Source organism: Desmodus rotundus, chromosome 5 (genome assembly GCF_022682495.2).
Source record: "Desmodus rotundus isolate HL8 chromosome 5, HLdesRot8A.1, whole genome shotgun sequence".
NCBI classification, from domain to species: Eukaryota; Metazoa; Chordata; class Mammalia; order Chiroptera; family Phyllostomidae; genus Desmodus; species Desmodus rotundus.
The window spans coordinates 20298319-20324254 of record NC_071391.1 but is presented as its reverse complement, the minus strand read 5'-3'; the positions used below and the strand labels follow the sequence as shown (position 1 = coordinate 20324254).

General features: G+C 40.9%; 2 protein-coding genes across 30 annotated transcripts in view; one reads left to right on the top strand and one right to left on the bottom strand.

The window, feature by feature from the left end:
• Window positions 1-4911: 4911 nt before the first annotated feature.
• Window positions 4912-12157, bottom strand: RAG2 (recombination activating 2). Of its 2 annotated transcripts, XM_045194182.2 has the most exons (3): window positions 11815-12157; window positions 8956-9013; window positions 4912-7752 (listed from the first exon to the last, which is right to left on the bottom strand). In XM_045194182.2, the coding sequence occupies exon 3, from the start codon at window positions 7722-7724 to the stop codon at window positions 6141-6143; it is 1584 nt and encodes a 527-aa protein (XP_045050117.2). In that variant the 5' UTR covers window positions 7725-7752; window positions 8956-9013; window positions 11815-12157; the 3' UTR covers window positions 4912-6140. The 2 variants fall into 2 exon arrangements, with proteins under 2 accessions (XP_045050117.2, XP_024414743.2); XM_024558975.3 differs by lacking the exon at window positions 11815-12157 and having other exon boundaries at window positions 8956-9069.
• The window catches only part of IFTAP (intraflagellar transport associated protein), a 57967-nt gene continuing 40111 nt past the window's right edge, over window positions 8081-25936 (top strand). For 2 of the 28 annotated variants that reach the window (XR_008426892.2, XM_053924714.2), the window contains exons 1-6: window positions 8087-8193; window positions 11406-11481; window positions 11867-11953; window positions 22152-22287; window positions 22813-23004; window positions 24455-24610. Coding sequence is in view for 27 of the 28 variants with exons in the window: in XM_053924714.2 (XP_053780689.1) it covers window positions 24478-24610 (133 nt within the window). In the remaining variant the exon portion in view is untranslated. Of the gene's footprint in view, window positions 8194-8213; window positions 8487-9850; window positions 9934-11405; window positions 11492-11866; window positions 11954-22151; window positions 22288-22812; window positions 23005-24454; window positions 24611-25936 lie in introns of those variants that run through there. The other 26 variants (XM_053924718.2, XM_053924715.2, XM_053924722.2 and 23 more) reach the window with 26 other exon arrangements.

The window sequence follows — 25936 nt, the reverse complement described above, 5'->3', positions numbered from 1 at the left end:
TCTTGCTCTTTCTCTTCTCCTTCTGGCACCCATATGATGTAAATGTTGTATCTCTTGAAGTTGTCTCAGAGGCTGCTTATACTATCCTCATTTTTTTTGGAATTTAAACTGGGGAATCAAAGAAAGCGTCTAGGAAGGAGGAACTGGTAGGTGGAGACTAGTAGAATGAGTGGATTGAGGGCAGGTGAGAGGTGATAGACTGGAGAAGACTTAGCCTGTGGGCAGATGCTGAGGCAGGACTTTTAGGAATGGAAGAAAATTTCCTCTGGCTGGAGCCCATTAAGCAAAGGCGAGGGAGGGGCTGCAATAGTGTGGAGAATCAGACAGAGGCCTCATCACCTAGGACTAGGTGGATTGGGTCAAGAAACTTGCAATCCTACCCACGTGCAAATGAAAACCATTGAAGAGTTTGAGGCAGGCAACTGATGCAGGCCACGCCCAGCCAGGAATGGAGCACAAATAGAATGCTTTTGGAAAGTAGTAAGTGTGTGGGGATTTGTCCCAGAGTGAGAAAGTTTAGGCATATGCATTTAAATGACAGAGTGGCAATTTCAAACATGTTTGACATCAGTTATACACATCCTTCTGCACGCATCTCACTCCCTCTGAGGACTGAGTCCAACCAGGAGGAGGTGAAGGGAGGTTCTGCAGGAGCCTCAGTTTGGTGAAGGCAGCATTTCTTCCCCTGATTTTTTCCCTTCTGTCTCATGGAAACTTCCTTTTCCCCCTGGCTTTTACATAATCTTTTCCCTTGCTCCTGATGGTGACCATGTATTTCTGCCTTCTCAAAATACATACTGACTTAGTCGGAGGCCAAGATCTGTGCATTTTTATACTGAGGTCTGAACAAGGGCCAAGTAAATACCTCATGCTCCCATAGCCATCTTTCCATTTTTGGCTTCAAGGTCATTGAGAGTTCTTTCTTACCCCACAGCAACCAGTTCTCCAATACCAACTGGATGTTCTACAGTTAAATTTCTTTCTGACGTAAACTATCTGAAGTTGGCCCAGGCTCCGCAGGTGAGGGGCTCAGTTCCACGACTGCCCCTACTTCACACGCCAGCTGTAGATGAGGTGCGCTGACTACCTATACTTGTGCATGGTAAAATACAAATTTGGGGGGTTTCCATAACTACCCCCCTAGATTTCAGAATTCACAGGACTGGCTCACAGAACTCAGGAAACCCCTTTACTGACATTAACTGGCTCATAAATGATAAAAATGAACAGCCAGATGCAGGGGTCAATAGGGTGAGGTCTGGAAGGGTCCTCAGTGCAGAAGCTTCTGGCCCCCTGAAGCATGCCACCCTAAAATAACTGCTTAGGGTTAGTTTAATGGAGGGTTTGTTAAATAAGCATGGCATTAAATCATTGGCTATTGGTGATTGAACTCGGTCTGTAGCCCTTTTCTTACCCAGAGGTTGGGGTTTGGGGATGGGGCTGAAAGTTGCAAGCTTCTAATCTAGGCTTGATCTTCCAGTCACCTGCCCCCATCCTGAAGCTCTCTAGGGGCCTGTCAAGAGTCACCTCATTAGAATAAAAGATACTCATTTCACCCTTATCACTCAGGAGATACCAAGCATTTTAGGAAGTTTATGCCAGGAGCCAGGGACCAAGACCAAATATCTTTGTGTCATGCCACACTCACACTTTTTCATGGTTTAAAATGGATCATTTAGCCATTGTTTTTTTACCTATACACCCAAACCCCTCTTCTTCTGTGTTTTGTATGATACTTCAAGGAGCATTTTCTGCATTTTACAATGACCTTGGCCATATCACTTCAGCAAAGGTCAATCTAACAAAGGTAATTTAGAGATATTTTAGCCCAATTTCTTAATTGTACCATTATACCTAGGTTAAAAAAGTAAACAATTATGCACGGATACCTAATTTTAAATTTGTCACCAGTTGCTTAAAGTGCCTATTGCTTTATTTTCTGTAACTTTTCTGTACGGGCCCCTTGCCTCATACCGCAGTGACACTGTAAGGTCCCTAAGGATGGGGCTCATCTTCCATGTGTTTTTTCAGGCCCCGTAATATTTTGGTGGATCTTGGATTTTCAGTAAATACTTACTGATGGATACCCCAAAGAGACCACTCAAGGGATCTTTACCCTTCAGCTATAAATAGTAATCAGCCTTTTGAAAGGGGTGTTATTGATAACTCCTCCCTCTATTCTTACAAAATTATGATTTAAATATATACACATTTACCAGATTTATACCTGGGGCCAGAATGAGGTATTAGTCCTCTTAGATATGAGTGCTTCCTGACAGATTCAGGTCTGGGAAAAGGTGGTGTCATCTATGCTAAATTCCAAGTCAAAAAGCAATATTCTGTGCCACAGAGCAATTTGGTGGCATATAAATAATTTGAAATTCTTGTCACTGTGAATTAGAATGGCTGCCTTTTCTATCTAAATTTACCATGATATCTGTTCTGAACTCTTTTTGCTAGAAAAGAGAATCAATTTAACCCAAGACCTCACCTCATCTTCTGTGCAGTACTCTGTAATTTGTGTTTCCAAGTTCTGTGAGATGAGATATTTTGATTGGTAAAGATATTTAGAACACGAGGGATGTATTTCCATACCTCCCCCTTCATGTATTAAAGAATCAGAAGGATAGTAAGACAACAACTACAGAAGTGAGTACATTTCAGTCCATATACAGTGAACTTAATTCAAATCAATGAACATTTATGAAGCAATGACTATAATGTACCAGAAAGAGTGTTTGGTATTAAAGGTACTATTGTATCAATCATTTCTCAATATATAGGTATATCAAATTATTACATTGTACACCATAAATTTATGCAGTGTTGTATGTCAATTCTACCTTAGTAAATCTGGAAAAAATAATGTGAATGTTAGGAGCCAGGAGCAGAAAGAATGTGGATCTTACTTTCCTGATAGAGCCAGGAAGGCCAGTGACATCTAGAAGCAAGAAAGTAGCCAGGGACCACCTTTAGCCAGAGACAGTGAGAAAGAGGGTCTCTGACCCAGTAAGGTGCAGAAGCAGCTGGAAGTGCCCAAGGGTGGTACAGAAACACACAAGTCTGAGATGGTCTAGCAGAGAGAGCTGTGGCCCCTCTGGGAGAGGTAGGGGCAGAATAATCTCTGCTTTATTGTTGCATTATTATGTGAGCCCACTCAGGACCTGAGAGCAAGCGAGGGAGAGAGAAAGAGAGAGAGAGAGAGAGAGAGAGAGAGAGAGAGAGAGAGAGAGAGAGAGAGAGAGATCTGAGGATGCCTTGTGGTTAAGGCTGTGGGACAACTCAGTTATCTTCAATGCTGGTCACCTCAGGCCAGGTGGAATTTGGATGCTATAGCAGAAGCTAGTGAGGAGGGTTGATGACCCCAAAGGCCAGTGCTTCACCCCCCACTCACCCCCACTTCTGACAACTTAGCAGTGTATTTCTCCCTGGAACTTGGCTAAAAAGTTAGGTGAAGAGGGAGAACCTAAATTTATTGAAATTAAGATTTTGTCACAAAATATAATGTGAGTTGAGTGACAGAAAAAAAAAGTTTTGTTTCTTGTACTTCTGAGTATAGAAGCAGAGATTTGTAAGCACTACAGCTATCAAGGAGGAGATGGAGGTGATGGGGTTCAGAGAAGGCTTCCTGGGGGAGCAGCTGTGCAGATGGGGATGTAAGGACTGGACAGGAATGGGCCAGATGGACTAGGGCATTCACAGGAGTTATGAAGTGCGAGAGGGAATCCATTGTCCTGCAGAGGGAATCCTGGTAATGAAGCAACGAGGAGGGCTCACTGGAAATGCTATCAGTTCAGTATTTCTGGAGAGTGAGCTGAAAGTATGTAGGGAACACTGAAACAGAGGTAAAGAGGAGGAGACAGGTCAAATGATGTGAATGAAGTTATATGGGATTTTGTTTTCCTGTTGGAAGACCCAAAGCCCGGGCCCCTGCTTGTCTCTCCAGGCTTGTGCCGCTCCTCACTCCCCTTGTTTGCTATGTTCTGATCAGACTGATCTGATGACACGCTTTTGATCCTCAAACATGACACTCTTCATCTCACCCCAGAGCTTTTTGACCCAACTATTTCTTTTTAATTACGCTTTCTCTTCTCCTAACACGGTAAACTCATACTTGTAGATGAGTGCAGTCCCTTAAAATAGTCACCTTGGAAAGTCATATACTTTTTATTGATATTATGTAAACAGTTTGGGACTTACCTTAGAAGCTATTTATGAGCCAAATCAGAAAACCCATTTTGTTAGCTTGTGCTCCGACTTCCTTTTGACCTGAAGCAGTAATGTAATACTGAGAATTACACCTGCATTATCTTTGGTGTGACGTTGTCTATTTCCAGAATCCAACTCCATCTCCAGTGAAGGAACAGCAACAACTGTTAAATATTGTCAAAGGAATGAACAATAGGCTCTGAAGGTGATTGAAACATAAGCCTAGAAATGTGTTAGGCAAAAACAGTTTATCATTGGGAAGAAATGAGTACTCTTCTAATGTGGTTCATTTAAATGTTTGTGTATGCTTATTAGAGAAGCCTTAAAGTTGTACCTGATGAACTCAATGGTGAGGTGACATGAAAAGAACTATTTTTACTCAAATACATGGTAAGTAAAACCAAAGTACTTACTCTTCAAACTCATACCCCCCACCCCCAACACTCACATGCATGCCAATAGTAGCTATGCTGGTAAGGTCTCAGTTTAATTATGGACCCCATGTCTTGATCTCACTGACTACAAACAAGTATGGTAACAGTAATTCTTCAGCCACTCAGTCACTGTAGACAAATCAAGATAGGAGCACGTCTCTACCTCTAGAGGGAGTAATTCTTTGGAATTCTGCGAAGGATATTTCAGCTCTAACTTATGCCAGTTTCTACTAACAGCTAAAAAAGAAATTAGAGTGACCCTGAGAAAATTAAGTAGTATACTATTGTGCTTAATTGGGTAACTGTAAATGTTAATAACTGAAGTAAATTAATCTGGACAGAAGGCATTTTAATATTTTATTAGGTTCATATAGGTGACAGAAGCAACAAAAAAATAAAAACAGTGGTACAGCAAATTGTTCAAAAGGAATATTCATCAAATAACATCACTGAAACAAAGTGAACATGATTTAATTTATTCAAGTTAATTTTAGTATCTAAGACATGGAACTGTTAGCAGAAGAACTTTCATTCCAGGATTTTATCTTTGGTATTGCTCATGTTTTTCTAGATTTTGCTGTAGTACCTCACACATTGTGGGTTCTCGTTGAAGACTGATGAGTAAGAGGCTTAGGCTCTTAGGATAAGGAAGAATGCTTTTCCAAAAAGATACTTCGAGAGGAGCGATATTTGTTTCTAAGCTCACCTAATTATCAGTTGATGTCTTAAAGCCTCAAAAAATAATAGTCCTTTTAACTTTCATTCTAGAAAGTATTTAATTGAACCTTAGCAAGCTCACCAATTTATAATTTTCATTGGTAGCAAACCATACGTATTAACTAGACATATACAGAAATTTATTTTTCTCCATTTGAAATCTTTACCTGTGAACTCTAGGAAATTTTTTAAACTTTTATTATTTGGGAAAATAAACAATACTATTCTTCTCCATGAGATTTACTAGTCCTTTTTTTTTTTAAAGCACATGTTCTCACTCATCTTTTATTAGAGTGGTAAGTGTCAGTTTTCATTAAACCTCTTCAAGAATCAGGCCAAGTGACTGGTTTTGGTTCATCGTTTATACACCATATGATGGGGAAACCTTCGAAGAAAGTACATACAGGTAACTTGATAAAAATGTAATGAACTTGACACAGCTTCCTTTTCTATTTATTCATGTCCATGGAGGCCATCTACCTATGTATCTATGTATGTATCTATCATCTATCTATCTTATTATCACTGCATCTGTGTTTATGAATCATTAAGTGAAAAGTTCAGATCAGAAATGTTCATTTAAGACATATTGAGTAAAGTATTTTCAAGTATTTACCACTGTATTATAAACACTTTTTACTGGTACTAAATTCATCTAACTAAAAGAAAACACAGGCATTTTCAATAAATGAAAATAGGGATATAATTTTATCATTATTATGATTCTTTAAGATAGGTTTAAAAATTTGACGTACTCGAATCTGGAAGGCTTGCGTGACACTAATCAAACAACCTTCTGAGAAAGGATTTCTTGGCAGGAGTGAAAACTTTCCCAGCACCCTTTTTGTGGAGGGGTTTCAGTGGACGCTTTTCTAAGGGTAGAGCTCGTTTAGGGGTCTGCAATGCTTTTGCTATCTTCACGTGCTCATTGCAGTAATACTTGCTGCTTCCTTCTGACAGCTGGATGAGTGTGCGTTCTGCCAGATCCATGCACTGGGCATGGACCCAGTGCCCGTCTCCATGAGAGCAGTAGATCATGGCAGGCTTGTTTAGCTCAGTTGAATAAAATGGTACCCACGTGTTGATATCCACATCGCAAGTAGAGCAGCAAGTAATCCAGTAGCCGGTGACAGACTCATCTTCCTCATCATCTTCATTATAGGTGTCAAATTCATCATCACCATCAAAACTATTTGCTTCTGCACTGAAGCAAAATTCTTCTGAGTCTTCAAAGGGAGTGGAATCCCCTGGGTCTTCTGTTGATGTCTGACTATTTGTGAGTGTTTTCTGTTCTTCATTCACATTGTCTTCAGCACATTTCAGCATGTAGAAATAGAATGTTTCTGAAGCAGCCTGTTTATTGTCTCCTGGTATGCCAAGGAAAACAGCTCCGTTTCCCATGTTGCTTCCAAACCATATCTTGCTGTGTTTAATGTCTGGGGTCCAGTCTGGGGTCTCCATCTCACGAATTTCTATCTTGTTGCCCTCAAGAGAGATGATGTTGCAGACCATTCTTTTCTGATTTTCAAGCTGATAGCCACCCACAATAACAAACTCATCACTGTTTGTTTGAGTCAGGATTGCACTGGAGACAGAGATTCCTCCTGGCAAAACCGTGCAGTTCACAGCTGGGCTACCCAGGGGGAGATCAACCCTTATTCTGTATAGGTTGGCAGGGCGGATATTATTGGCAAGTGAATGCCCTCCTAAAATATAGACGGTATCATTTCTGGCAATGGACACATGAAAAGATAGCCCATCCTGAAGTTCTGGAAGAATGTATGATGTTGAGCACCCAAATTCAAAATCCACCAAGAAAATGTGGGGCAGGCAGTCAGCTACACTGTTCCATTTTTCCGTGGTTCTTTGGGCAGAAGGTATGTATGATCGCCCTCCGAAGACAACACCCATGCTCTTCCCTCGACTGTACACCACATCAATGGTATGGCCGTATCTGGCTTCGGGGATGTCTCCCACCAAGTCTTTCTCAGTACAGCAAAAAGTAACTTTCTTGTTGTTCTTGCACACAACAGACATGACATAGATCTTATCGGAAAGCTCATTGTTTGGTGTTTTCCCCCCATGGATAATGTATTGTTGCTTTTCAGGCTCCGAACTGCCTTTGAATGTGCAAGTCGCTGGGTAGCGAAGAGGCGGCAGGTAGCAGGAATCCTTAGAGAAAACTGCAGGCTTCAGTTTGAGATGGTTTTGCTTTACATCAAAATGGAAAACTCCAGTGGGGCAGGACCTCTTGGGCCAGCCTTTTTGACCAAAGAAGAAAATTTGCCCATCAAAATTCATCAGTGAGAAGCCAGGTTGGATTAAGCCTATGTTATTACTGACTGTAATCATCTGTAGTGACATATTTTTTGATCGTGGACAGATCTTTTATCTGAAAGAATTACCAAAAAAAAATAACTTACTATATTTTTAGATAAATCACTGTGTTTAGATCCCCTCCCATGTAGAAACCATGTTTAAAAAAAGTTCTCCCACAAGATTGTAGTGGGACTGAATTTGCAAAATCCAGGCAGTTAAGTAAGCAGGGAGCCACAGAACCTTTCTATCTAATGCAATCCAAGCAGCTGGGACAGGTTTTAGACAGGGACAGTCCTTTGGATTTCTGGGAATTGTAGTCCTCTTCTCCTTAAAGACTCACCACTTAACGTCAGAAAGAACTACGTTTCCCAGGAATCAGTTCTCTATGGGTGCGTGGCTTTGTTAGTTTTCGTTGCTCCGGGAGAGGAGACTCCTAGGATGTTTCTCTGAATAAGGACGTCAAAAGTGCGAGGTGACTAGATGGGAGCCAAGGCGAAAAACTAGGGAACGGGAGGTGAGACTGGCTAACGCAGACCCGACATCCGGGTTACGGGAAGCCTGCAGCACCAGTGGGGCGCTTCGGGCAGCCCTCTGCCCAGGTGTTCCCCGGGTCTCTTAAACTGGCGACTTCGCAGGACGCACAGCTTCTGGCCTGCGTGGGGTTGCCTGGAAACCGGAGCCTGACGGACGCCAGGCTGGGGTGTCCTTGCAGACTCCTGGCGGGATGCTGTGGAGCTCCGCTCAGAACTGCAGCCCTGAGCAAAGTTGCTGGTGCGGGGAACTCGGGGCGGGGACGTGGACACCGAGGTTAGAAAAGCCGTGACTGTTTGGCAGAACTGAAAGACGAGTCTCGGAATACCTGGACCGCGGGGAGAAATTACCTGATAGTGATTTTGACCAGTCCTGCATTTAGTAATGAAAACACAGTAGACTTTCGAGTGCCGCGTCAAAGGCCCTTGGTTTCTCTCAAGTGCTCTCTCTTTGGTTTTTAGGCGTTTAGCGAAGCAGAGATGATTCCTAGACAACTATCCCTCTCACTTCTTCCCACTCCCTCTCCCTTTGGGAAAATAGAGTTAGTGGCTTGTTATTTCAGACCTCTCTTTCCAGCTCAAGAAATTTGAGGTCATTCTTTAGTAACTCTGTAGTAAGCAGGCACTAAACACAAAGAGGTGCCAGAATTTTCCAGGACTTAATATTGATGTTATAATATTTTTAAAAAGGTATTTGCTAGATGGAGTAAGCTTAATACATTTTTATTGTTATTATTATCACCTACCTTCGAGAGACGTGATGAGCTTTAGTGGGAAACAGCCTCCTTGTTTGCAGAGGAAGTCCTAGGCACCAAAGGATAAAGAAAACAAGATAGAACAGAGTCATTGCCTTTTAGGAGTAAATTGTTACTGTACTTCATTAAACAGTGGCTACGAGAGTGTGGGCTCGGAAAGCTGACTGGCTGTGTTAAAATCCTGGCTCTGTCGCTATGGACATGAAGTTGGGCAAGTCACTTAACCTCCCTCTGCCCCAGTTTCCTTATCTGTAAAATGAGATGATAATTTTACCTACTTCACAGGTTGATGTAAGTTACGATTACTAAATTAGTGCACGTGAAGGACTTAGAACAGGGCGTTGCACAAGGTAAGTGACAGTTATTATGATTATGCTGAACTTATCAAAAGTAGGGTTGTCAGCACACAGTTACCCGCTGGGCACTGCAGATGACGTTTGTAGTGCTGGAGGTGATTAGAGGGCTTTAGGGTCTGGGAATCTGGTCAGTAGGTATAGACTGGTAATTTTTTTAGACAAATAAGAATTGGATAAGCATATACAATGGAGGCGCTGGTGGTGAGTTCAATTTAGATACCAGGAAAGATTTCATTCTTCCTGTTACCTTTTTTGTAATCTCTCATTGAATATGGGAACTCTGAAGCTGGACTGTGCCCAAGTCTGGGCTTTAAAACTTAGTTGCTCTATTTCCATCCTGAACAAGTTATTTCCTCCTGTTTTTTCTTATCCGTAAAATGGGGATAATGTTAATAACCACTCCTTAGGTTGTTTTGAAGAATATATGGGATAATGTGAATCTCTGTGTATGTAAAACTTATAGTGCAGTGCCTGGCACATAATGAGTATTCAATAAATGTTAATACTATATTTTCATCCCCCGTGCAAAGGTTCCTTGGACCCTGTAGGATCTATGGTCAGTTAATGAGATGTTGGTGGGGCTTTTTGCCTTGAAGCACTTCTGCAGACAGATGTAATTAATTGCTAAGTATCTTTTCTACTTCCTAATTTTAGTTGGGAGAGTCTTCAAGATATAATATTTTAATAATCGTCTTGTGGGTTATTAAACCAAGTGAGAAATGAATGGTGAATGAGAGGGACTATTAGTAGAGTTACGAAAGCAAGCCTCTCTCTTCCTCAGACCATAATGGTTTGTAGGTTTGGCGGCTAGGTCTGCTTTTGAAATAACGTGGGCAAGTGTTTGTGTTTTTGTTATCTGTGGCTTATCCCTGTATACATAAGAAAAGGCATCTGTGCACCTAAGAAAATGCTTTCCATAGGAACTAAGAGGAAATACTGTTGACTCTCAATTCAGTAAATGCAAACCATAAGGGATTACACTCAGCATGCTGTGTGACGATTGTCAGAGAATCACCCACTTTGGGGTGGAGGGACTGCCAAAGCCTGTTTATTTTAAACCCTTACAAAGACTGTTATTGGGATATATAGGAACCCATCCAGGGTGAACGTACGCCAAGAACACTTATTGTTTTCCTTTTTATCGAATTTACTGGAGTGACCCTGGTTAACAAAATTATACAGGTTTCAGGTGCACAATCCCAAGGAACAGTTGCTTTTAAACAGCAAGCTTTAAAAAAAATGTTCTTATTGCAGCCTGTTAGCTTCATGTTGTTTGTCACCAGGATTTTGGCTTCTCATAAGTGAAAACATGATCGTGGCAGATTGAACAGAAACATTTTCATGGGCAGGGCACGAGGAGCACTACCCGTGTCTGTAGCTTAGCTAGGATCCCTGAAGATTTCTGACCCCTTCTCCCGGTGATGCCCTGCTGATGGCACGTCTAGTAATTTCAGGGACCTAAAACAGCACAGAAGTTTATTGCTGTTAAGATGAATTATCTCCTCTTGTAAAACAGGTCAAATAGTTGGGTACTTAATTTTTAGGTAACCCATATTAAACCAGTTGACCTAATGACTTGTGTATTTAAAGAATAAACAGGAATACTGAAAGTGTTTTTACATTATTTTGCAGTATTTATTTAGTTTGTGAAATTTTGCTTTATTAACTTAAATATGTTTTCACTAAAGTAGAAACTAAATTGTATGTTTTCCATGTTTTCATATGATTATATGTCACATCTTTTTTTTAAAGTTTTTAAAAGAGTTTTTAAAAGGTTATTCTAGAATTAAAATAATATACTTTCTTTAAATAGGCTAGATAAAAACAGGCAGATTTTGAAAAAGAGGACAGTTCTTCAACTGAAGGAAGTTTCAAAGTCAATGCATTAAAGATTCTTTTCAAAAGACAGAAATCCAGGCTCAGTAAATTTATACAATTTCTGCAACCCCATGCTAACATTTCTCAGTGGGAGATTTTCATTTATGCGCTGTGAAGCTAGGGCATAGTTGAGAATCAAAAGAGGATTAATAGTGTGAGGTCTGGGTTTGTAGTTTCCTGTGTCTGAACTCTTTTTTCCTTCCCAAGGAACGTACTGTACTCTGAAGCATGAAAACTACTGATCAGTGTTGCCAGTGTTTTCCTGATTGCTCCACAATAGCAGGTAACCTCAGGTAACTGCAGTCATTTAGTGCGTGGATTAACCACATCTTGCACGGTTAATCAGGTTTAAGGAATACATTATTTGATTTTTTTTTTTTCTGGCAGTAAAACAAGACTTAGGGTTTTCCTCTGACATGTAATGCCACAGGAGCACCCTTGAAGCAGCTTGAGACCAGAAAGCCTCAGTGTTTCCAAATTCTACATCATCCCTTCCCCGTGTGGACATCTAGTCCACCTGTTAATTAACACCCTGCTGAACCGGTCTTTCCCTCAATGTTGGCAAACACAGGCCCCCGTCTTTTAGCTTTGGTAGAAATGAAGGTGTTGGACCTACCTGAATGCCAGAAGGGCTGCTCACCCCCTCTGAATCTTTGCCGCTAAACCAGGTATTAAATGTCAGCAGCACTTGGGGAAGAGTCACTGACTGCCCACGCTGACCGGGGCCAGCAGAAGGCTGACGGTAAAGAGAGTGGGTAAGTGTGCCTGCAGATGTTCAAGTGAACACGGGAGTAACTGACTGTGACCTTTTTTTTTTTCCTTAGATGGCTGAGGGAGATATCACTAGGGTGTACCCTCAAGATTTAACTATTTCCTTACTGGCAAAGAATGGAAATACAGTCCACTCTTCATCTGTAAAGACAGAAGAGAAATCTGTTTGAAACCTTATTTATAGTTTTATTAATATAGTTTTATTTTAGAAAAGCAAAAGGAAATGAATATAATTGCTATGATTTAAGGAAATACTATTATGAATCAAATGGGAAATTATTTTTCCTGAAGCAGAGACCACTAATATTGCTGTCAGTCATTTGACCTTGAACCGTACCTTGATGGTCTCATTTTCTTTAATGTAAGGCTCAGAAGGAGTGCTGACGCTTGGCGTCTATCATGACCTTTATGCCAGGCAGCTGCTGCGTAATGTTGCACAGTGGGACGACCAGACAGTGGGCTTTGGAGTCAAGCTGACCTGGTTTTCTCTGCCAGCTCGGCCGTTTTCCAGGTGGATTCGACGTAATCCCTAAGCTTCATTTCCCATCTCTGAAGTAGGACACATAGTGTATACTTCAAACAATTGTTGCAAATGATTAAATGCGACACTCTCTAGAGTGCTCAGCCAAGGGGGATATTCCCCAGTGGCGTCGATAACAAAAACTGTGTTGGTAGCCTCTCCTACTCCCCGCCCAAAGTTTCGTCATCAAAGGAAGGGAAAACCAAAGGTGGTAAGAGTTGACTTAAATTTTGAATGGACTTTATTTTTTAGAGCAGTTTTAGGTTCACAGCAAAATTGAGTGGCAGTTACAGAGATTTCTCATATCCCTCCTGCATGACTCATGCACGGCCTCCCCTACCATCAGCACCCCCCACCACGGGTACATTTGTTACAGTTGACGAACCTCCACTGACACGTCGTTGTCACCCAGAGTCCATAGCGTCTGTCAGGGTTCACTCGTGGTGCTGAATAGTCTCTGTGTTTGGACAAATGGGAAATGACCCTCATCTACAACTATAGTGTTGCATAGAATAGGTTCACCTCCCTAAAGATATTCTGTGCTCTGCCTGTGCATCCCTCTCTCCCTTCCCTCTACCTCTTTTTACCCTTTCCATAGCTTCACCTTGCCCCGAATGTTACATGCCGGCATGTCTTAGAGATACTGTGGTTTCACTTCCAGACCACTGTAACACAGTGAGTTTCACAATAAAGCGAGCTGTGATCATTTTGCTGGTGGAGGCTCTTGCCTTCAGTTTGTAAAAAAAATGAAACGTTTGCAAAGCACAATAAAGTGAAGTGCAGTAAAATGAGGTATGTCTGCAGTTGGAATCACTCAGTGTGTAGCCTTTCCAGAATGGCTTCTTTCACTCAGCAATATGCGTTTAAGCTTACTTACTGTCTTTTCCTGGCTTGATAGCTCCTTTCTTTTCAGTGCTACATAATATTCCATTATCTGGGTGGCCCACTGTTTATCCGCTTTCCTGCTGAAGGGCGTCATGGTTGCTTCCCGGTCTGGGCACTTAGGAACAAAGCTGCCGTAAGCATCCTTGTGCAGGTTGTTGTGTGGGCATACGTTTTTAGCTCCTTTGGGTAAATACCAAGGAGTGCGACTGATGGATCATGGTGAGTATATGTTTCACTGTGTACGAAAATGCCAAACTGTCTTCCAGAATGGCTTTGGGATTTTGCATTCCCACCAGCCGTGCATGGGAGTTACTGTTACTACCCGTCCCTGGCAATGTGCCGTGTTGTCAGTGTTCGGGTTTTGCCCATTCAAACAGTTGTATAGTGGTATCTCATTGCTGTTGTTTTTTAAGATTTTATTTATGTAATTTTAGAGAAAGGGGAGGGGAGGGAGAGAAATATTGATGTGAGAGAGAACCATTGATAAGTGGTCTCTTGTGCATTCTCCTACTGGGACCTGAACCCACAACCCAGGCCTGTGCCCTGACGGGGAATCAAATTGTTGACCTTCTACTTTGCGTCATGGTGCCCAACCCACTGAGCCACACTGGTCAGGGCTGGTATCTCATTATTTTCATTCACCTTTCCCTGATGACATATGAGGTGGAGCATCTTTTCATGTGCTTATTTGTCATCTTTTTATCTCCCTCGTTGAGGTGTCTGTTACAGCCTTTAGCCCATTTTTTAAATTGTGTTGTTTTCTTATTCTGAATTTTAAGTATTCTTTGTATATTTTGGATAGTAGTCCTTTATGAGATGTGTCTCTTGCAAGTATTTTTTCTTTGTCTGTGGCTTCTCATTCTCTTCACAGTGCCTTTCACAGAGCAGAAGTCTTTTTTTTTTTTTAAAGATTTTATTATTTATTTTTAGAGAGGGGGAGGGAGGGAGAAAGAGAGGGAGAAAAACATCAATGTGTGGTTGCCCCCGTGTGTCCCTTACTGGGGACCTGGCCCGCACCCCAGGCACGTGCCCTGACTGGCACTCGATCCACTGAGCCACACCAGCCAGGGTGAAGAGTTTTTAATTTTAATGAAGTCCATCTTATCAATTATTTCTTTCATGGATTGTGTCTTTAGTGCAGTATCTAAAAAGTTGTCACCATTCCCAAGGACATCTAGGTTTTCTTCCATGTTGTCTCCTAGGAACTTTGTGGTTTGTGTTTTACGTTTGGCTCCATGGTCCATTTTGATTTAATTCTTGTGAAGGGTGTAAGGTCTGTGGTTAGATTAATTTTTTTTGCATGTGGCTGTCCAGTTGTTCCAGAATCATTTGTTCAAAAGATTATCTATGCTACATTGTATATTGCCTGTGCACCTTTGTCAAAGATCAATGAACTATATTTGTGTCAGTCTATTTCAGAGCTCTCTATTCTGTTCCATTGATTGATTCAATTGACTATTCTTTCGCCAATACCACAGTCTTGATTACTGTTGCTGACATAATTTAAAAACAATTTATTAAAAACAGTTACATAAAGAACAATACATACCATCCATTAAGCCTATCACCTAACCATGAAACTTTTCATTTCTTTGTGCCATATTCTGATGTTTATCCAAATCTATACACATTTTTGCTTAGTTATAATGAGAATGCATTTAAATTTTGTTTTAGTTTTAATAGAACATTATTTTATATAGACTGTGAAGTATATACTTTATTTTTACTTTTATAATTTTAATAAAATTTCATTAAGTAAATGTAACATAATTTATCTGACCACCCACTATGGTTGGCCACTTAATCAGTTCCCACGTGGCTTAGGTGATGCAATGCAGTGCTCGGAGGCAGACGGATCTGGACTGGAGTCTAGGTTCTGCTGCTGGACGACCTATTTGAAGTTGTTTCCTTATCTCTAAAACAGGGACAGTACCTGCCTTATTGTGAGAATTAATGCATATTAAGTTTCTGTTATAAACAGTGTATTCAGATAATCCTGTCTAAATATGATGGTGCTATAAATGTATTTGTATAAGTGACTTTTCTTTTTTTTTTTTTGAAAAATTTTAGGATATATTTTCAGGGTTGATTAAAAAAAAGTTGATGAGTAGCTCATTTGTTTGGCCAATTCTCATTTGAAATGTTCATCCATCCTTTAAAAAAGCATCATCATCTTTTCTAATTACTTACAGAATGATTGTATTTTTGTCTGCAAAAGAATATTGGATTATTTCCCTAACCTTTTTATGGTGTCATATAATGATTAGGGTAGTTGAAATTCCAGCATCGGTGACAGCTCTTACAGAGTTGACATATTGGATATCACCACAGTAAATATAAAGTAAGAAACGCAACATGGGTAGGTAGTGTAGGCAAGTGTTTCAGCCTTTGCATTTTACCAACATCAAAAACAGGCAGTTTGTGGCTGAACATGTTAGTTGTCTCCTGAAGAAGTTGGAAATTAGCAACACATTTGGAAATGTGTGCGCTACTTGGTGGGTTGAGGGGAAGCGGAGGACACCCTTCTGTGAACTCACGGCAGTGTTTGTGGGGAAGTCCAGTGCCCATTTTATAAATGGAGAAAGAACTTAAATTACATTGTCGCTCAATGAGTTCATTAGTGCTTGAAATAAGATCAGAGGCAAGTTTTTGTAGCATTTGGGTAGGCTGATTTTTAAGGAAATAATATGAATAGCATAGGAAAGGGAGATGTTTGGCTGGTTGAGTGAACCCCACCATATAGGAGCCACAACTGAAACTGACGGAGAAGAGAAAGAGGAAGGAAAAGGAAATGTATAGACAGGAACAATCTACGGTTAGTATGATGGATTGTCAAGAGAAGAACATGACAAGTGACTTGTCATTTTTTATTTAAAGCAATTAATTAAATATGGCCACTTACCCAGAATCACTAGTATTTTTCTGTGTTCTGTGCTGTCTGATTTAAGGTACAATCTTTGCCCTGAAGTTAAATGGGGGAAAATTTCGGAAGTGTTTTACAATGTTGTAATAATAAAAAATTCACTTAAAATTTTTACTTTTAGTAGAGGGAATTTGTATTTTTGATTTCTACCTTTGAGTATAGAAACCAGGTTGGTAAAAAAAGTTGTGTGTGTGTATGTTGTGTACATTCAGGCAAATTGCAAGTAAAAATTCTGAGAGTAATTGGGAACTGGGAAACCACGGTATTGCCTCTTAAAACCCATTTATAATTTCACATTCTTAAGAATTTAGAATTACAAGTAGTTGGGAAATACGTCTTTAAAATCTCATTTCTTTGAAGAGAATGTCAAATGAAAAGGTCTATTTTATTTGCAAGATACGGCATTTTGAAACACTTAGAAATGAATTCCTGCAAGCCGAGTTGATTGAGTTGGGTTGGTCTACACCTGCTTCTAACTAACGATGCAGGTTTTTCGTTAAGACAGGCTCTCTGGCGTTGTAGAAGTGCTATGTACGGTGCAGGTGGCTGACAGGCTCAGCAAGCTGGAGAGAAGGGGATAGCTTTAATTAAGAGTGGGTGCCTTTGTGTTACAGTTGTTGTGTAGTGCCGATAAAATAAGCATTAATGGGACATTGCATCCCCCGGGAAGGCGTGATTATAATGAATTAATAAATCTTCTGTGATTGAAATATTATTGCATGATTATAGAGCTATAAAGTTGACTCAGAAACTTCTGTCTTATGGACTCTCAGCTTTGTCAGAGGCTTCGAAAGAGTGGTCACTGAAATGTTCACTGTTACTGTACGTAACTCCCTGATGTGGTTGATTGCACTTCTGAAGTTGGAGATCGGTTGGAATATGGTTGATATTTGTGTATTGTAATGTCAAATGATGAAGGAGTTTTGTTAGGGGTTGAAGATAGGGTATTTGCTTGTGTTACCCACAAGTCTATAAATTTTTCAAAAAAGCAAATAAGAGAAACAGAAATGGTGGTGAAAAGGTATTCTTCCTGGTTTCAAAAAGAATGGATTTTCTGAAGTTTATTTTATGGGTATATCCTTCAGATTCCATGTCCACAGGTAATCTGTTTTTTACAAAACGGCAGGGAGTGAGCAGGGAGAGGAAGTTTGTTTGCGTGTTTAACATTGTGCGGTTTTTCTTTGTTTAATGGAATGAATAGCTGTGTAATTGAAAACAGTCTAACACTCAGTTGACCCGCCTCAGTGAGTCAGTGCAGATATTCTGGATTGACTTAAACAGCTTGGGGGAAGAGTATTATTTTGGGGAAATAAAATTGATTTTATACAATCTGCTGATGAACAGCAAGGCTTAATGAGTGATAGCCTCAAGAAACCTCATTACAGTAGCTTGGATGAGTGAGCAGGAAAGGGAAGCAAATTTTTCAAGAGGAAAGTTTCTGCTTAAACATGTAATTTTATAGATTAGTATTATTCCCACTCCCTGGAGCTTTCTGCAGGGGGAAAGCAATCAACATGCCTGAGTTCTAACATTCTGGGTAAAACTTTTAGTGATAATTTTTTCTTTTCCTACCTCTCTTTTGCCTTAATTGGCTTGCACTTCTTCTGCTCCTCCTCCCTCTTTTTTTAAATTTTCCGACCTGGGCCGGTTCACCCCTCCTTAGGCAACCTGGTGGCCCCCCCTACCCCCCGCCCCCGGGAAGTCACCATATTGATGCCGAACTTAGTGCGGACACCCGATCGGCAGGGCGCACTACAGCCCAGAACTCCTGGGCTCAAGCCATCCTCCTGCCTCAGCCTCCCGAGTAGCTGGGACTACAGGTGCGCGCCACTGTGCCCGGCTAAATTTTTAATTTTGAAATAATTATAGATTCACTGGACAGATTCCATGTACCCTGGGTTCGGCCTTTTGCGATGTAAACATCTTGCATAATTGTTGTTTTAAAACTTGGGAAATTGTTATTGGTAGAATCCACAGAGCATATTAAGATTTCACCAGTTATGTATACGCTCATTTGTATGTGTCAGTAGTTCAACTATATCGCATGTGTAGCCTTGTGCAACCACCACCACAAGCAAGACGCTCAGCTGTAACACCACTACAAGACTCCACTGCATGTTCCCCATTTGTATTCACACCCATCCCCTCCCTCCCCACGACCACTCGTCTGGTCTCCATCTCTATAGTTGTCATTTCATGGATGTTACGTGAATGGAATCATGCAGTGTGTATATAGCCTTTTGAGACTGGTGTTCTTTTCACTCGACATCATTTCTTTGAGTTTATTCAAGGTATTGAGTAAATCAACTGTTCGTTCCTATTTATTGCCTAGGATGTACCATAGTTTGTTAACTTATTCCCTCATTAAAGGACATTTGGATAGTTTCCTCTCTCTGACTGTTATGAATATAGCTACTATGAACACTTGTGTACAAGTTCTTGCATGGGAGTAATTCTTCATTTCTGTGGGGTGAATGAAAAGAGTGCACTTGTTAGTTTGTATGGTAAGTCAATTTCTAGTTTTGCAAGGAACCGGAAAACTGCTTTCCAGAGTGGCTGCATCAGTTTGCATTACCACCAGCAGTGTCTGAGTTTTCCAGTGTTTCTGCATCCTTGCCAGCATTTGATGTTATCACACTTTTTCATTTTAGCCATTTCTAGTAAGTCTGTAATTGTGGTTTCATTTCGCATTTTTCTAATGGCTAATGATATTGAGTATCTTTTCATGACGTTATCTGCCATTTATATATCCTCTTTGGTGAAATGTCTCTGTGTGTCTTTTGTCTTTTTTAAATTGGATTTTTCCTTAATGTTGAGTTTTGAGAGTTCTTTATATATTCCATATGCCACTGCTTTATTGAATATGTGATTTATAAATATTTGCTTCTAGTCTATAATTTTTCTTTTCATCTTAGCAGGATCTTTCACAGGGCAAAGTTTTTAATTTTGCTGAGGCTTAATTTATCAATTTTTCCTCTTATGGATTACACTTTTGGTGTCAAGTCTGAGAACTTTTGGCCTAGTCCCGTGTCCTAAAGATTGCCTGTGTATTTTCCCTGCTGCCTTTATAGAGCCCACTGTTTTGCCTTGATAATTTCATCATGAAACAGGTCATCATAGTCACTTCTATTACAAAAATGAAGTCCCGTATGGGATGTGCAGATTATAATCTTTAGGAGAGCACACGAGATCTGTTTTGGTTAAGGCAGACTTCATGACAACATTTGTGTTCATGCTAAGCACGTAGTGTGTCCATATTTTTTGTCACATGGAGTTTTCAGAATGGGTGTCTTCTTTTCTTTTCCTTAAGATGAGATTTTGTCAAGGAAAAACATACAGCTAAGACATGCTTATCAATGAGACCTCCGCATGGATGACGACACACCTCCTCTTCTCTAAAGCTTCGTAGTCAACAGTAACCCCACGCCTTCCCTGCCTCTCTCCAAGTGCTCCCGTTGATGTCCGCTGCAGTGGACCTCGGGGAGTTTATGTGGCGGTATAGATGCTTATGCCATCAACGCTTTTGGTGATAATGAAAAACTCCATGCCTTTTAAGTGTTAGAGTAGTTTGTGGGGAGAAGCTTAGGACTTGAAGTACAGTGTATTCTTTGATGTTAGAATTGTAAGTGTGTTTTTTAAAATCTCATCCTTATAAAAGAAATAAAGGGGTTGAGGTGCTTTTGTCTTTTGTAAGCTTCGTATTTATGCCTTTCTCTTTATTCTTTGTATCTTTTCCTTTGTTTTCTGGTTTGTGTTGGTAAGTCTCTACATAGTTGGGGCACAGAATGCAGTGGGAGGCATGGATGTACCCACCCAGGGGGGGATCGCTGCTTTCATGGATGCCCTGAAATCCGTAATCACGGGCATGTCATTACTATGTGTGATATGAAGGCCACCCAGTGTTCCTCATCAGTAAGACATTAGATGACAAAAACCCCACCTCACGTTTCCCAGATCCATTCATTTATTCACTGTGGTTGGACTAAATGATCTTTAGGTTTCTCTGAACCCTGAGAATCTGTGGCAACTTCTGTCGTTGGACTTCTCTCTGTCCTCTTAAGGTATTCATTCTAAAAGCCATGAAAAAATCGGAGGGTGCAAATAGGAGTAGTTAAGTGAAGGAGGAAAAAATCAGTTCACAGTGTGTCTCTTCTATCATATGAATAAATGAGCACACTTACAATGCAACTTGTTCTTTTTGAGGTTTGTCCATTTTCCAAAGTATAAAAGGAGACCCATTCTGTGAAGTACCACGGTTGATGGTTTCCTTTCCTTAGGCAAGGAGAATTATTTTGATAATATCCCATCTCATGTTTTAGCACAGCAGGTGATTTTTGTTGAGCAGAACTATGAAAATTTGAGAAAGTGGGTTTTGATAGCCTTGCACAACTCCTTAAAAATGTGTTATTTGTTATTTTTAAGTACCAGTGGTAAGCCTCCCAGTTTTTTTTTTTTTTTTTTTTAAACCTTTCTGTGGACATACAACTCTCTGTGCTGTCAAAGAGCAGGTTTCACCGGTTGAGAGGAGACTAGCTCAGGGCATCTTGTTTCTTAAGGCTTCACACTCCTGTCCGTAGAAGTTGCATTTTGTTAGGTAAGTTATGTTAAGCAGGGATCTGAAGATAACATCAAAGATGTGCTAAAACAATGGTGATAATTCACAATACTGCCCTTTCAGAGAGCACCCAACACTAAGTGGCTTGGGTGGTTGCAGAAAATAGGACTCCAGGAAGGTGAGGTGATTCCTTTGGTATCTCTCAGTGACTCCGTAATAAGGAACCCTGCTCCTAACCAAGCCTGTGGTTCTCGTGCGACGTTCAGTTGTCCAAGCAGAGTGATGCATCTTGCCCGTGTTTCCTACTAGAGGCTCTGATGGTGAAAGTGTTTCTTATGATTTACCAGTAGGTACTTTTACACATGTACTTATCGTCAGGGTATGTTCTGGGTCTTTCATGTGGAGCTCTAAGTCTAAAAACAAAAACCAAACCAAAACAAAGAATCTCGTTATCCAGGCACATCTCTCTCTCTCTTTTCCTTTCTTTTAGGAAAAACACTTTATGATAAAAACACAAACACATATGAATAGTAACTGAAAAAGCATTGCTTCCTTTTAGAAAACCACCAGGATTTGCATAAACCACTGGACTGTCTGGTAAATGATGACCTGCTCTGTCAGGCCCTGGGGACTTTTGACATTGGGTTGTTTGTACTTCTATAGTTAGGGAGAGTTCTCAATTTGAAGGGGAGTGTGAATTGCTTCGAGTAGTGGCAGTCTGTGAAACTGGATTTCCCAAAAGTCTTAGAAAAGTCAATGAAAAAACATAACTTCGTCTGTACTGTGATAATCGCAGGAATAAAATTATAGGACTTGAAGGATTTAGAAATTGTGCTGTGCATAGTCTGTTAATCATTTGCCTTTGGTAAATCTGACATATGTTAAGGCTAAATACTCAAAATACTCCAGTTTGAGAATTGGAAAGGAAGTGTAAAGGGATTTCTATTATCACTCTTAAAGGAGACATTTATAGCAAGACAAAACACAAGTGGCTGCTTCTGTGTGGCATTTGCTCACTGAAGTAGATTATTACCTGAGATGGGCTGAGGAAGACATTAATATAATACAGGGTTAGAATTTTGTTGGGGTCCAATTCTGAAAATCAGATTGACATTGATATTCTTGGAATTCAGTAGATGTCTTACTGATAGTGAAATAATAGCCCCCTTTGAATTTATCATTCTTTATCTAGCAACTTCAAGCATAATTGATGCAACTTTGGATTGCTAAAGCTTGGCAGTGTTACAGGCAAATCTGCATAAACCTTGACAAATGCTTTTTCCTATCTCTAATTAACAGGTACAAATAGTGTGAAACGGTCTCTTTCGTTTGGAGTTGGTGCAGAGCCACACATTTTATTTCTACCCTGTCTTTGACAGCACTGTGTTTCATCTAGGGTGGACATGCACGAGGGACTATCTTGATTTATCTGAAGGTAACAGCAGCACCTTCAAAGTCAGAGGAGTGACAGTCGAAACAGGTCTTTGTGTAGTCGGGGGGTGGAGTGCTGAGGCTGAGCCACGGCCGTCGTCACCAAAACCATGACGGCTGACATTTCTCGAGGTGCCATGTGTACTCATTGAATCCTCATAGCAGTCCTGTCGGGCACATATGGCTTCACAGTTCCTTGTTAAAAGCCGTGGGGTCAGATGTGTTTCAGAATTTAGAGTTTCTTGGAGTGGAGAATGGCAGTCAGGGCAAATGGCACATATTACACGAAATCTGGGAAAGCATCTCAGAAGCAGGCCAGTTAGTATTTCTGCAGGGAAATGTGTGACTAGTAAGACTGAGTGAAATAAAGAAAAGCCATAAATACTATGTTAATTCAGATTAGGTCTTGCCACCAAGTGAGGTTGGGTATCATCTTATGAAAACATTTTTATTTTTGTTTCTAAACGTTTTAGTAAGTACCAGATAAATACAGTTAATAACAGGTAACACATTTTTATTCTTGTTTTAGAAAAACATAAGAATCTTGGAGCTTTCTGTGTCTGCTACGCAGAAGTGGAGAACCCCTCGTTTTCATTATGCCCCATGAATTGCACTCGCTACTTCGGCAGTGATTGCTCTCCTGCCCCCTTCTGTAGATAGGCAGTTTCCTCAGAGCTGTGCAAGACTGACATTTCGTGCAGAATGAATGGAATTTAACGAGGTGAAGTATCATGAGTAAAAACCAAGTTCAGACTGTGCAAGGACTGAGGCTTCGAGCCTTAGCCGACAGGCATTTAGTTAGCTGTGTGATAAGTGACCTGACACGGCGAAGGGGCCACCAGCCATGTGAACGTGATCTTCAGCTCTGCAGCTGGAGCGCAGCGTTTTAGAATGTGAGCGTTAGTCATATCTCACTGTATTCAGACCACATCTGGAGTCTCGTTTTCGTTTCCGGATGGGCTGTTTTAAAGGAGTGGAGGCAGTGTGAAACCTTGTCCAGGTGGATTGGTCAGGAGGGTGGAAGGATTTGAAACCATGTCCTGTAGGGCAGAGGCAAAGTAGTTGGGCAAGTTAATATGAGTGTTATGCCAGTTTCTAGCAACATTGGACTATAGTACCTACTCGAGTGAGTACAAGTGCTCCTTGACTTATGATAGGGTTGCATCCAGATAAACCCATTGTAAGTTGAAAATATTGTAAGTTGGAAATGCATTCAATACTATCGGGGGTGTCCAACCCGGGGCCAGTGGTCCCCATGCAGCCCAGAATGACCAACCATTAATGCAGCCCAACACAAAATTGTAAAGTTACTTAAAACATTATGAGATTTTTTTTTTTTTTTTTTTGCCCTGGCTGGTGTGGCTCAGTGGATTGAGTGCCAGCCTGAGAACTCAAAGATCGCCACATGCCTGGGTTGCAGGCCCAGTCCACAGTGTGGGGTATGTGAGAGGCAACCACGCATTGATGTTTCTCTCCCTTTATTTCTCCTTCCCTTCCTCTTTCAAAATAAATAAATAAAATCTTTAAAAAAAAACAAGATTTTTTTTGTGATTAGATGTCACAATATATTTAATATGTGGCCCAAGACAACTCTTCTTCCAGTGTGGCCCAGAGATGCCAAAAGGTTGGACACCCCTCCATCAGTTGTTTACTTTCATGATGGAGCGGCTGCCCGGGAGCTGTAGCCACTTGTCACTGGCCAGCAGCACGAGAGATACTGTATATCGTTGTTAGCCCAGGGAGAGACTAAAATTCAAAATTTGAAGTATGGTTTCTACTGAAGGCATATTGCTTTCACAGTATCTGTAAAGTTGAAAAATCTTAAGTCAAATCATCGTAAGTCAGGGACTGTTTGGAACTTCAGCTTGATATTGATTGACTGGCAGCTCTATGCCCTTTCCTGAGCTGTTAAACATTTGGGGGACAAAGATGAAAAGACATGAATTAAGAAGATGGAAATGAGGAGACTGAAGCAAAAATAAAATTGTGATAGCAGTTCAGAAGCCAAGATATCAATAAACTCTGGTCTCTTGAACTAGAACTTATTACTGGAGTAACTATGTTGATCTGTCCTTGGGGGGCCTTGGAATTCTTTCACCTACCCATGAGAGCATTTTCAGAGAGGCTGGTACTACCTGACCCTTTAGCTCATGCTTTTCTTTGTTTCCTAGATAAAGTGGCCTTGTGAATAGGAATGCCTGCCCAAACACCAGGATTGGAGATCATGGAGGAAGATCAAATAACTGAAGAAGTCCTGGATAAGTTTGTCAATTGTCATGAGCAAACATATGAAGAATTTCTGAGCACTTTTACTCATCTTTCAAAAGGTAAAATGGAAAAGTGGTTTCTGTATCAGTAGAGATAAAGAATTTTATTATAATTTTATGTTCTCGCTGCCTTTTCAGAACGACTAATGAGCATTCGTTCATTCTATTCCTTTGATCATGCTGTTCTTACCAGGGCATTCACCCCTGATACATGTAAATAGCGACATTTCAGAGCAACCAAAAGTTGTGTTACGGAGTCAGAACTGTTGAATTTGAGAACTAAAAAGGACCTGAGAAATCAGTCGGTGCAATTCCTTCATTTTATCTTCGAAGAAATGCAAGTGCAAGCAGTGGAGGTTTTCAAAAACATAATTGGGACTTTTAAGAACTATAGCACATGACAGGCTGCGGAGTTACAGCACACACATTTATACCCTGGCATGCCCTTTTCTGCCCTGCCACCTGGGGGCGGGGTGGCTACCAAGGGGAGGGGCTGCTTACCAAGGGGGCGTTTACTGAGGGGAGGGGGAGTAATAATAGAACCTCAGAGGTCAGTGAAGGTGAATTGAGATAATCTGTGTAAAACTTTAGCTCAGCTGCTAATGTATAAGTACTTCGTGAGAGCTAGGTGCTGTCGCTGTGATGATGATGCTCTGATTTCTATACAGTGGAAACAGCCCTTCAGACCAGAAGTGATTAACTGACGCCTAAAGGCCAAACCTGTCCTGTGCGTGCATTTCATTATGTGTTTTGTTTGCCACCTACAGTGTTGTTTTGGCTTTTTGTCTGTTTTTAATTGAGCCAATATTTAAAAGTTGGGACACGTTACATAAAAATCTTGATCTGTGTTTTTTCTGATGAAGTGAGCAGGTCTGTTACCTGCCATTTCCCTGAAGGCAGTATCAGCTAGAGCTCAGGAGCTCTTGGCCTGTGGGCACTCTAGTTTGTCACACTCTCTGGCACTTACGCAGCCTAAAAGTGTGTATACATTGCCTGCTTTGTTCACTTGAGTGCTTCCTGTAGGCACTTGAGTTTGTGATCTGTATTGTAAATTCTGCTTCGGGCCGCCATCAGCTTGATCTCGATCTCAGCCTTGGTCCTCTCTGGGTCATCGATCCACATTTGTGAGACCGTGGGTTCTCCACTTAGCTGCATGTTGGACTCGCGGAGGAACTTTTAGAGCTCATCGATACCCGGAGGCATGCTGAATCTAGCCGGGGCTAGAAACCAGTAGTCTGCAGAAGTTCCTCTGGTGATTCTAATGGGTACCCAAGGTTGAGGACTGGGAGTTTCATAATCTTTGAGGTCATGGCACTCTCAAGATACTACACTCCATGATTTAAAGTGATGATTCATGTGTCCTTAGAAAATGTAATGTCCATGTCT